Source organism: Leptosomus discolor, chromosome 19, assembly GCF_034619465.1.
Source record: "Leptosomus discolor isolate bLepDis1 chromosome 19, bLepDis1.hap2, whole genome shotgun sequence".
Classification (NCBI taxonomy): domain Eukaryota; kingdom Metazoa; phylum Chordata; class Aves; order Leptosomiformes; family Leptosomidae; genus Leptosomus; species Leptosomus discolor.
In genome coordinates this window covers 8,670,831-8,683,460 of record NC_141409.1, presented here as the reverse complement: position 1 = coordinate 8,683,460, position 12,630 = coordinate 8,670,831, and the positions used below count along the sequence as shown (strand labels likewise).

The 12,630-nt window shown below is 59.7% G+C and overlaps 1 protein-coding gene across 1 annotated transcript; it reads right to left on the bottom strand.

Annotated features, from left to right (window-relative positions):
• Positions 1–2,252: 2,252 nt before the first annotated feature.
• PRDM12 (PR/SET domain 12) lies at positions 2,253–10,421 on the bottom strand. The gene is made up of 5 exons (XM_086475838.1): positions 10,208–10,421; positions 9,112–9,302; positions 7,920–8,075; positions 3,617–3,728; positions 2,253–2,635 (listed from the first exon to the last, which is right to left on the bottom strand). Exons 1-5 carry the CDS (start codon positions 10,419–10,421, stop codon positions 2,253–2,255), a joined length of 1,056 nt encoding a protein of 351 aa, XP_086331964.1.
• Between the last annotated feature and the right edge of the window lie 2,209 nt (positions 10,422–12,630).

Genomic DNA, 12,630 nt, shown 5'->3' with positions numbered 1-12,630 from the left:
GGCCCCCAGCACCTCACTTTGGGGGGGCTACCCTCGGCTGAAGGGCGGCACTGCGGGCAAAGGGTGCGCTTGCCCTGGAGGGAAGCAGCACCTCGACTTTCTAGGGGTGCCTGTGTGCGCACACAGGTTGCTTCCCCAAGCCCCGTGTTGTGAAGATCATCCTCCTCCGAGGACCCTGAAAGGCAGGGCCCTGGGGCTGCACGGGGAGGCCAAAGGGAGCTGGGCAGGAGGGGGACAGCGGGTCTGGAGGGGGGCAGCGGGTCTGGAGGGGGACAGCGGGTCTGGAGGGGGACAGCGGCAGGCCTGGAGGGGGGCAGTGGGTCTGGAGGGGGGCAGTGGGTCTGGAGGGGGGCAGCGGGCCGGCCAGCCTGTCCCCGGACACGAGGCAGGCCAGGGGGGAACAGGAAGACATATGCCAGGATGGCTTAAACATCTCCAAAAGGATGAGGAATTTACCCCTTTCCCTGGCAAAGCTGTTCCAACGGTAAATTGTTTGTGCGGAAGTTTTGTCCGTTTAATTCAAACACCACTTTGACTCTCAGAGCTGCTGACAAAATACCCAGGAAAAAGAAGCCAGCGATGACCTTCAGAAAACGCTTTGCTTCCTCGGGGCCAAAATCAAACATTACTGTTTCAAGCAAGACTTGCACCCATAGCCCGTCACAGCTGAAATATCCATTAATTCATGGAAATATCAAAGGGTATCAACAGCTGTTGCTTCGGAGACTGTACATGTGCAGACAGGGAGGTACCAGACCAAGTAATATCACCCACTCCATCGTTAGCCCGCACTCACCCCCCTTCTCTTTCAGACCTGCAAAAGGGCTTCAGTGGCCCAAAGCAGATCTTTTCCCCGTCCCAGCTGCACCATTTGGTCCCACAGACGATGCTACATCTCCTTATTCACCTTGTGCTAGTCTAAACACACACTCAACCCAACTGCTAGTGCCTCCCCCTAGCACATCGCAAAATAACGCTCTCCATACTACCCATCTTCTAAACGATAAATGTTCCAAGTAATTTTTATTTAGAATACAAGAAAGCGGTACAAATGTATTTACACTGTGTACATATACAATCAAATAATATATAATATCAAAGTTTTGTAAATAATGTTTACATAAATATTTACAAAGTTAAAGTGACAGTTGTTTGTTGGTTGTTTTTTTTTTCCCTCTGGAAGTAAAACACAGTTTGTGAGAACTTTATACATCTTAGACTTATAATTAATATTAGAATACCTTCTTTTAAGCTTTATGATACACAGCCCTCCTTCTCGCGTGTGGCAGGACTCCAGAGGGCGCTTGGAGTTGTCCTTGGGGACAGAGCTGGCCCAGGGACGGGTTGTCGCTGTCCCCAGAGGGCAGTAACAGCCGAAACGTTCCCTCGCGGCTGCGGGGAGCGATGGGGAGCGATGCTGCCGGGGCTGGAGCAGGAGCAGCCCGGCAGAGCACAGGGTCCCCCCGCAACACCTGCCTGTGGCTGGGCATTTCCAGCTGACACGTCGCGCTGGGGGTGTCCCCGTGGCACTTGGCCTGTCCCCTCTGCCCACGGCATCGCTCCGAGGTGTCAGGCAAACCCCGACACACCGCTCAGGCTGGAGGAAGGCAGGCGAGGGGGCTTGGGCCGGGGGGAAACATGACCGTTTGCTAAATCAGGGCTCCTGAAATGTGTCCCTTGGGAAGAGCCACCGGGGTCAAATCTGCCCCTGGGGTAAACAGGCACGAACGGGGTGGCCACAGCAGGGCTGTGCCAGCCTTTCCAGGGGACACGTGTCTCTGCAGGACACTCGCTGGAGCAGAGGGGGAGAGACAAGAGCGATTTTTCTTTCCACCAAATTGTCTGTAAAACCCAGGCGTGACCCACCCAGGCCCAGCTTTTAGGCTGCCCCAGCCCTCCCCCAGCGCGCCAGCAGGACGTCCCGCTGTGACCCTTCGCCCCTCTCCCCCTGCCAACCCCAGGGACCAGCAGCCCCCCCCTGCCCCGACACCGCATCTCCCCGGGGAGGATCCCTCACGGTGCGGCTGCTACAGACCTGGGGGTGGGCGGGGGGGGGGGGGGGTGTTCCCCTCGCTCACCAAACAGCCTGCCGAACCCCCCTCCAAAAATAAACCAGCAGCCCCCATTCAACACACGAAGCCGCCCTGCCTCTGCCCGCCCAGCTCCGCCAAGGGCCAGCACCCGCGTGTCTCGGCGCCGGCCTTGGCTGTCTGACAACCCCCTCGCCGCGCCGGGGTTGGGGGGGGGGGGCTTCACAGCACCATGGTGGGGATGTGATGGGCCAGGGTGGCGGGATGGGGCACGGGCAGGGCCGGCGAGTGAGCCTGCAGGGAGGTGTTGGGGGGCCGGTGGCGGGCGCTTTTCTGGTGGGCTCGCAGCCCGGCGAGCTGGGAGTAGGCACTTTGGCAAACCTGGCACTTGTAGGGCCGCTCGCCGGTGTGCAAGCGGACGTGGTTGCGGAGGGTGGAGGACTGGCTGAAGCGGCGGTTGCAGAAGCGGCACACGAAGGGCTTGTCCAGGGTGTGGATGCGCATGTGGGAGCGCAGGTTGCTGCGGGAGTTGAAGCCCCGGTGGCAGATGACGCAGCGCATGCGCCCCGTCGTGCTGGCCCCCGTCTCCACCGCGTGGAAGTCCTCTGGGGACAACAGGGGACGGTCAGGCGCTGCCCTCCAGCGTGCCAGCTCACCCCCCCTCCCCAAGCCCCCCAAGGTGCTGACTGCCCTAAATAACCACGCCGTGCCCCCTCGCTGGCTCCCCTGCCCGCAGAGGATGCCCGTGAGCAGAGAGACCCATCCCGGGCAGATCAGGGTCCCAGGCTGGCCAGAGCTGGGAATGGGCTCACCCAAATTTAGGTGAGGGGCAACACTCAATGCCGAGATGTGTCCCTTATAGATGGGCACAAAAAGTGGTTTTCCCTTCCCTGGGCTGCAAGCAGAGCTGGAGGGGGCGAGCGCAGGAACCCCTGGCCCCCAGCCCGGGCTCTTCAGCAGCAGCATGCTGTCCCTGCACTGGTCCCAGCTTCTTCCCCTGCTCCGCTGGGCTCTGATCCCTCTCTCTAGGGATTGGGAAGCACAGATGGGGTCTGGCTCTGAACACGGCATCTCCCAAAAGTGCCCAAGAGCTCTGCTGCGGGCCCATGGAGGAGCGCCTTGGGGAACTGCCAAGACAAGCAGAGAGCGAAAGCCTGGGGAGAGACAAGCCTCCTGCGATGGTGATTTGGGGAAAGATCTGTTAAATGCAGAGTGGGGACACAGGCAGCTGCATCCACTCGGTGTTTCACAGTGCACCGGGGCTGCCTTCCTCCCGCTCACACGCCTGCCCTGCTCTTCCCTGCTCGGCTGGGTCGGGCAACGGCTGCTGCCCACCACACCAGCAATAGCTGTGGGCAAACCAGCCTGGCCATGAACCCCTGAATTACTGGGGACCTGCTCGAGCTGTAGGGATCTGTCCCATGGCCCCTGTGTTTGTCCCCAGAGAGCTGGGGGATCTGACATGTCCCTGGGATGTCCCTGCCCCATGCCCGCCCCGTGCCCACCCCATGGGTCAGAGCTGGGGAGAGGCTGAATGGAGAACAGGCAGGAATGCTGCACCCATGGCTGTTTCCGATGCTACCTACCATGTTTGTTCTTCTTCTGCTCCTCTTCGAGCCCTGGCACACCTGGGATGCCCAGGAAGGTGTTGTGGGAGTTCCCATACCAGACCAGCAGCTCTTGGTCTGGAGGAATCATCTAGAAAGAGAGATACAGACGGAGGGGTCAGGAGGGGCGATGAATAACTCCCCGTGCATCCTTGGCTGGTCACTTCAGACCTACCCTGGCCAAACCCCATCTCCTGCAAGATCCTGCTGCCATCTGGGACCTGCCAGCGGTCCCCAGCGCCCCCTGGGCAGCCACGGCACAGCCCAGGACGCAGCGCTGAAGGCGACGGCACGGCTCAGCACCATCTACCACCAGCGCAAACCTGCACCGGGGTCTTCCCCAAGCAGGGCCACGAACAATGTGACCGCAGCTACAGAGCACACAGATGGAGCTGGGGTCTCTGGAGCAGAGGACCCAGAAGTCCCTGCAGTTCAGGGAGACGAGGACACGGTGGCACTCCGAAACACAGAGAAATAAGTCATTTGTGGACCCATGAACTGCAGCGAGGCACAAGTGACAGAGACCAAACCAGGGAGCCATGACACAGAACCCCAGCTCAGTGCTTCTGCAAAGCGTTTTGGCTCTGGACGGAGCCATCAGCACCCTCCTGCTATAGGGCACAGGCAGCATCTCCCACCCAACCCCCTCTCTGAGGCTTATTTTAGCAGGTGGAAATGCAGACGCACCAGGAGAGAGCTCGGGGGCTGCTATAGGAGAGTGTGGCTCAGATGCGAGATGCTGTCTATATCCCACACCAAAGCCATGGTGCCTGCAACAGCCCAAGGAGATCCGTGGGGCCAGGGAAGGGCTTTTGCACCACCCACACTCCTGTTTCCCTGAAACGATGGCACTTCTCCTTCCCCGGTTTTCCCCGTTACGTTCCTGTGCTGCCGGGGCGGCCAGAGCCAGCAGCCGGGAAACGCCGCTCAAGCCTCCCCGCACGCAGCAGCCGTGGCTGGGAAGACTCACACCGGTTCAGGCAACACTAACAACAACCTCACTTTATAAAAAAAATGCACAGATTTCTTTTTCCTTTCAGATCCCTAGTGTTAAGAACCTAATTTAGAAATGGGAAAGTCCCCTGTTTCAGAAGGCGGCTTCCCGTTACACAGCGTGGTCCAAGAAAAGCATCATCCACATGAAACACAGATCGCAGGTTAGATCACCCGAGCACTGACATCGTGCCTCATTTTAAGCACCTGAAAGCAGTGGGAATTTTGACTTCACATTTTTAAGTGTCCGTCTGCGTAAAGACCTCGCTGGGACTGCAGAGTAGGAATTTGGGAGGCAGGGGAAGCCGTTATCATTTCACACCCCAAAATAGTGCTGTTTCTGTACACCATTTTCTTTTAACAGAAAAGGAGTTATTTTTAACACAAGTAAATGGAATAAAATATTGCCAAAAGGATAGACACATTGTACGTGTGCGTGTTTTATTCTGCTGGAGCTGGTGTACCTATGCCAGCAGTGGGTGAGCTCTCATGGGCATACATCCCAAAGCAATTTAAATTGCCCCCCAGGAATCTCATGGCCTTCAGATCGAAGGCCAAAACTCGCTGCCCTCACTTTATTTGCCAGCAGCAGCAACTTGGAATTGCTGGTGAAGAGGACGGGAAAAAACAAACCAGCAAGTAAGGGCAGGAACAGGCAAAACGCATGAAAACATTAAAGGCAAATAGCAAAAAAAGCACCCAATAAATCTGATTTTGTGGTGGGCAGGGGAGAAAGTCATCCTAGGAGGTACTGTGCTGGAGTCACGGTGCAGCAGAGGTGGGTGCAGAGTGACAGGGGCTGGGCAGCTCGCAGTGCCCGCCGGGGAGGGGATGCAGCAGGCATGGGGCAGGAGACTGTGCAGGGGTGGGGGAGCCCCCCAGGGCTGGTGGGGGATGGAGGGCGACTGTGCCCACACAGACACGTGTGCTGCTGAGCGGGCTGAGCGGGCACGGCTGAGTGCAGGGCGGCATTCACGTCTCCTGCCCGAGACCGAGCAGTTCCAGCCGCGCTGGGGCTGATGTGCGCTTGGTCCAGGGTTGGTGGTGAGGAAGGCAACGAGGCAGGAGCGGGGGGTGACGAGGGGGGGAGCTCGCCGGGGTTCGAGGTGCTGCATTTGTGGGTCTGTGACTCCACGCTACGGCATTAACGAGCAAAGAGAGAACCACGGAAGGAAAATCCTCTCTTGCTTTTCCTTTTCTTGTTGGGTGCACAAACCCCGGTGAGTTTGCACAAGCGATCGCTTTTGGACTGCCTGTGTGTGTGCATGCACAGGAGTGTTGCACGGGTGGGAGTGGGGAGCCCACGAAAGATGCAGATCCTCAGCCGGTCATGCCCGGTTGTGACCCAGCTCCTGGCACGCTCCATCCTTCCCTTCCTCACTCTCTCACCCAGGAAGCCTCAGCCCCTTCTACACCTCCCAGCACAGAGGGACCCACACCGACCCAGCAGCAGCGGGTGCAGGAGCACTGCCAGGCGCCTGCCGTGCCCGGGGAGCACCCCGCAGCGTGGCAGCAGGCACCCTTCACCCCCACTTCCACCTCTCCATCGCTCAGGGTTCAGCACTCTCAACATTTCGAGTGCCGAGGGAATTAAACTCATCCTGCCCTGGTGCTCGCTGCTTCAGCCCCAGGAGCAAGCCCGCAGATCAACTGTACGGGTCCTCTACATGCACCTCCCCAAATATCAGCTCACCTGCCCCACGGTCCGTGCACACACAAGGTGTGAGAAACACAGCTATATTCCTAATTACACCACAGCTACCTGGAATTATTTTACTTCTTTGCGTAATTTAAGAACAGTAATAGAAAGCAATTAAGCTGCTGTCACAACAGGCACAGCTGCCCGCAAGTATATCAGGTCTTAAAGCCGGGTACAGCTGAAGCCTACGGAGGGGTGTCCGGGATGGGGAGAGCGGCACAGAAGCACTCGGGGCTCTTGCAGCGCTGCATGGGGAGGGGCAGCAGAGCCCCGAGAGGCACCTGGGACTCTCCCGCAGCAGAAGAAATACCCGCTTTCTTCTTACCCACCCACTCGCCTTTCCCGTCCCACTGCAGCAATCCCAAACCCAGCCCCGATGCCGGCTCGATGCAGGATTGAGCCATAGTCCTGTGCTGTGGAGCATTTGAGCAGCTACCCCTCTGTACACCAGTGCAGGAGCCCAGACAGATCCAGGGAGCTGCCCTTGCCCACAAAACCAGTGGGCACTCGTGCTCTTTCCCAGCTAAGAACCTCTCCCAGCAGTGCAGGAGCCCACGGTCCTTAGCCTGTGAGGCTCTGGACCCAATACTGGAGAGGGACAGTCTCACGGTGCTGGTCTGAGATGTTCCCTCTTGTGACTCTAAGCCGAAGCAGCTGCTCAGGGACACCTCCCCAAGCTACCACCTTCCTCCACCCGCAGCAACGTGGGGTCGTGGGGACACTGCACACGAGCAGGGCTGGTCCCCACCGTCACACCGCTGGCACTGTGTGACCTGTACACGTGTAGCATCACCGCTGCTGGAGAGATGGACACCAACTGCCATCCCAGCATCTCCCACAGGGAGCTGTGGGTACCTCCAGCCTTCACCCCGCAGCACGGCAGCCTGTGCCCTGGGACATCCCTGGGACCCAACACCTGTCCCTGCCGCCCTGCCGGGACAGCACCCACTAATGCTTCCTACAGGAGCACATGGGGGAGTCGGGCAGGATGAGTCCCTGCCCCACAGACCTGCTGTGGAAAGCCTGAGGCACGGCTGTACCCGCACCGCACCCTGCCTGGCTCCTGCAACCCTCATCCTCCTCTCACACTCCTTTTACAGCCGGAGATGCTTGTGCCCCCCGAGCAAAAGCTGTGCAGAGTAAAGGCGCAGCCTGCACTTGGCACCTGGGTGTCACAGAAACCCCCAAATTTTCCCCTGCTACAGAGAAGCACGTTCTGCACAAAATCCCATTTTTGAAGAGACCATCAAAACCTCTTTCCTGCCCGAAGCCCTGCCTGGGCCAGGATTGCGGCTCTTTTCATGTTTTACTCCCCAAAACAAGCTCGGGCAGCATTGGCTCTCCCTCTGCTCACCCCATGAGCCCACCAAAAGGGGACAGAGAGGACAAGGGCCACTCGCTGCTCCCTGAAGCCTGTGCAATGGCCATTTGCTGCGATGCCTACCTGTCCCAGCGGGTCTGGGTGCCAGGGACAGCAAAGCCACCCTGCGCTCCCACAGACACTCCAGCAACAGCCCCAAGAAAAGGGAGGGTCTGTGGGGTGGGGGGTCCCAGCACCCTGCTCCCCTTCTGCCTTCCGGCCCCGCTTACCTCAATGGCCTTGTAGAAGATGCTGTTCCCGATCTGGACCACCTCCAGGTTCTGCTCCTGCTCATTCCGTGCGCATTTGATGTAGGTCATCCAGCTGCGGTGGTCCTCCTGGCTGGCATCGATGAAGTACCGCACCGTGCCGTCTTCGTTGAAGACCTGGGAGGGGGAAGAGAGCGGTTGGTAGCGATGCTGCCCACAACATACCAAGCTCCTCCACCTCCTGCCTCTGGGAGAAAGTCCCAGACCGAGGATAAGCTCAAAGCCAGCACAGTCTCGGGGCTGAGACCCTGCTGGGAGATGCCCAAAACCTTCCAGCTCATGGTGCTGGACAACACGCCCATTGTGGGGCTGAAAAGGGTGCTCTGCTCTCGCTGGGCAGGCACGGCTGGCCCATGCTCACCCGGAGAGCCCAGCTCCCTGCCTCCATCCCCCTTCTCGGCAGAGCCCCACCAGCAGCTCGGCCCCAAAGGGAGTATTCGGTGTCCTGCAGCTGCCCGCAGGAGCCTCCCTGGGTGGAGGGGGAAGGTGCCTGCCAGCCCTGGCCCTCAGGGCAAGATGCTTTGCAGGGTGGCAGGAAAGGGAAGGCAAGTTTCTATTAGGCATAAAGTTATAATAATAATAAAAATAATAATTTTAAAGTGCAAGTCTGACAGTGAAACAAGAAGTGTGTTCTTGTTCAAGCAGAGGGGGTTCAAGAAACACCCCCTCTGCTAGCTCGGCATTCATGTGTGACATCCTGGCAGCTCAGAGCCCCCCCAAACCCCATGGTGTCACTCAGGGTTAACCGCACCGGGGCTCGGACAAAGCAGGGCACCGGGCAGAGCTGGTGTCACCCGCCATGCAGGGTACAGGCAGCTGCCAGGTGAGTGTTTCACCACGACGGGGATGGGCATGGGTGCTTATATCCTGCTGCCTGGGATATAAGCATTTTAGGGGCTCCTCCGAGAGCTGCCTACACCCCAAGAGCTGAACCAGCCTTGCCCTTCTCCTGTCCCAAGGGTCTCCTAAACCCACCTGCCCTGAAGGAAGCCAGATCTTTGCATGAACGGGGAAACTGAGGCACGGGGAGGATGCCCGAGGGCACACCAGCACAGGACGAAGCCCCCGGGCCCCAACAGCCCATCCCTGCCTCTCCTCGGGCCAGCCGGGGCTTGGGGGTACGGGGCAGAGGGAGGGAAGGGGGTGTCGTTACCTCCCACATGAGGTTGTTGTTCTTGCACAGGTCCACATGCTCCGGCGAGATGACCCTGCCCGTGAACGGCCCCATCTCGGTACCGGCCTTGATCCAGGTCTTGGAGAAGATGCCGAGCCCTTCCCCGGGGATGGAGCTCTGGGCGATGATCACCTCCGACGGCAGCACCAGGCTGGACAGCTTCTGCACCTCTGCGGGGGCCGGAGAGGGCTCGCCAAAGGGACCCGCCGCCTTCCACCCCCCACCTCCCGTCCCACCGCTCCCCGGGCCGGTGAGTGCCGGGGGCGCCCGGGGAGGGGGGCAGCGGGAATCCCGCCCCGGCCCCAGCCCGAAGCCCGAGGTTGAGCCTTTTAAACGCCCAACCGGGCTCCTACAAAGCGCTACAAGGTTCCCCCCGGGGCATTGAGGAGGTACCTGGGAAAAGCAGCCCGGGCTGGGCGAGGGAGCGGGGCTGAGAAAGGAGGTTAAATGGTGTCTATTTCGGCCCATCCAGCAATTTGTCATGCTGTTAAAGTGATCTGCATTCATTAAACTCAACTAGAAAGAAATTGCTAATTCTAAATTCATTAGTCCTTTAGGAATGCTGTAGCGGTACATTGTGCCTGAATGGCGCAAGGGCTTGTTTAAAAGGGCCCAGGAATTCCTCTTACAAAATGGGGAGATGAGATGGTTGACATATCGTGAATGGAAATGGAATTAGCCTTCATGGTAAATTAAGAGAGGAACAGAAATCCGAGAGGGGGAAAAGGGAGCCGGGACGCCCCGGCGATGCCGGGGCGAGAGAAAAGATATTGTCCCGGGCGGCTGAATGCGGGGCGACCCCGGCTCCCCCCCGCCCCCCCCCCCCCCCCCCCCTCGGCCCCCTCCCCAGACCGCGGTTTAAGTGGGAACTTTCTCAGGTCAAGCCCAAGTTAACCAAATGAATTTAAAGCCCTTCTTCCCCAGTCAACTGCTATTACACGCCTGGGGAGAGCGGGGCGCCGGGAGCCGCATCCCACCGCCGGGCACAGGGGGCCCGTATCCCGGGGCCGATGGAGGGATCTGGGTTGGGATGGGATGGGTTGGGATGGGGGGTGTCCCAAGTGCAGCCACTCACCTCCCGAGAAGGACTGAGCCAGGACCTCAGCCGTGAAGGCGGTCTTGGGGCTGCTCTTCTCCTCGAAGAGCTGCTCGCCCAGGACGTTTCTCCAGCGGCCGTAGAGGAAGCTGTGCAGGATGTCGGAGGTGATCACCTCGGCCAGCGAAAGCCCCTGAGGCTTCAGCCCGGGCTTGAGCACCAGGGCTTCGGCGGGCAGCACCGAGCCCATCATGGGGGCGAGGCGGCGGCGGGCGGGCCGGGCTCGGCGGGGCGCGGGCGGCGGGCCGGGCTCCGTGCCGCTCGGCGGCTCCCGCCCGGCTATATATGAGCTTCATTGACCCTCCTAATTGGTTATTAATGACCTCCCTGACGTTGGCGGAGAGACTGGGGCTGCCGGAGCGAGGCGAGCCGTCGGAGCCCCCCCTCCTTCCCTCCCCTCCCCGGGGGTGGGGTGGCTGGAGGGAGGGACACGGCGAGCGCACACACATACACACGCATATACACATATACACACGTACACACACACGCACCGGCTCAGCCCCCCGCACCCCCCGGCCCAAGCAAAGGCGAACCCAAACCCAGGCACTTTTCCCCGTGGCCAAGGCGAAAAGAAAAGGAAAAAAAAAAAAAAAAAAAAAAAAGCAACGAAACCGGCAGAAATACCCACGCCGGTGCCCCACGGACGGGGCGCACCTTCGGGCACGGTCCCGCACGGTCCCGCTTCCCTCCCGCTCCCCGCGCTCGTTTTGGGGGTGAAACGCGGTGCTTTGGGGCCGCTGCGCTCTACAACGAAATCGGCCGCCCCGCCGCCGCCAGATCCCGCTGCTCGGTGGCATTTGGCCCCCGCGGCCCCGGGGGAACGGGCCGGGGCTCCCCCAGCGGGTTCCGAGCCGTCGCGGCTCCCGCTCCCCTCCCGCATCCCCGGGTCGGTACCGGTGGCCCCGGGAAGAGCCTGCGCTGTCCCCCCGCCCGCCCCCCTCCAATCCAGGCAAGGGTCCCCAAGCACAGTGGGGGTACGTGCCCCTGGGACTGGTCCCCGCTTGCACCCAGGGCCAGGTCTGTTCGTGCTTCAACCCGCAGCCCGGCCGGTCCCCAACACCGCATCCCCCTTCCATTTCCCACGGGAAGGTGAGAAGGGCCGGGAATTGTGCCCACGGGTGAAAGGGGTTGTGGAGTGGATCCCCCACCTCCCCGCAATGGCAACCGTGTCCTGCCGCGTCCCCCTCAGGGCCTGACCCCCACCTCGGGGGTGGCTGAAGAGTCTCTGGGACTCTGCCGCCGCAGCATCCCCATCTCCGCACCCAAAAACATTCCCCGGCCAGCCACGGTGCCTATGCCACCCACCCGCCCCCCCGAGCCCCTAGAGCCCGGCAGCCACCTCTGTCCCCCAAGGAAGGTGGCACCAGAGCCGTCCCCACAAATTCAGTGCTCCCCTCCCGCAGGGCCCGCAGCTTTGCCGGCTCAGCAAAGGGTTAATCTTTCCTGGATTTAAACCCAATCCTGCTGTGTCGGAGCTTAGAGCCCTCTCCTTAGCCTTGTTCTTTTGATTTTCATGGGGACGAGGGGCTGTAAATGACTGGGCTGGGGGAAGAAGGATGGGCCCCCAAATTCCTCAAGCACTCAAAGGCCGGCTCCTGCGCTCCAAACCCCCGGGCAGCCCCGCTGGGTCCGAACCTTGCCCGGAGAAGGAGCCGGGCACATCCAGAACCCCCTACCTCAGCCGCCGGGTGGGTATTTCATAGGGTGAGGCTGTCGGGCGGCTTTTCCCCTTGGCAGAGGCCGCCTGGAGAAAATGATGTTCCAACCCAGGTGCAATTATTTCTATTAACCCAATAATCAAGAAGAGGCGCAAATGTCAGGTATCAGCCCAAACCTGCGGTTACTGAGGGTGTTTGCCCGGAGAGAGACAGCGCTGCCCTAGAAAGGGGAGGTTAATCACCTGTCAGGGTTTGGTTTGGGGTTTAATAGGCGTAAAAATAAGTTTATTTTGTTTTCCTGGACTTTGGCTGTAGGAGTCGTCAGCCGACGGGACGCGTGAATATTTCAGCTTTGCTAAATATAACGCATCAGGTGGAAAGCAACACACAACGCCCGTCTTCCTCCGGCCGCCGAGGCAAGCGATCCCCTCGGATCGCTTCTCTCCCCCATCCGAGGAAATACATCAGCCCTCAAGTTATCCCGGGACAAAAATAATAATAATAATAATAATAACAAAAAAATACATAGATGCTCTTAAAAACCCTGCGGCTCCCGTGCGGGCTGCGCTGCAGCCCCAGTCCCGGCTGCGGGGGGCTGCGGGGGTGCAGGGGGGCTCGGCGGGGGGGTGGTGGAAAAAGGTGGAAAAAAAAAATCCTTCCATTTTCTGCCTGGTTTTAAATATCCCCAGCTGTTTCCCAAAGCTTCTTCCCGGTCCTAGGAAGGTGCTTTGGTGTGTGTGCCCC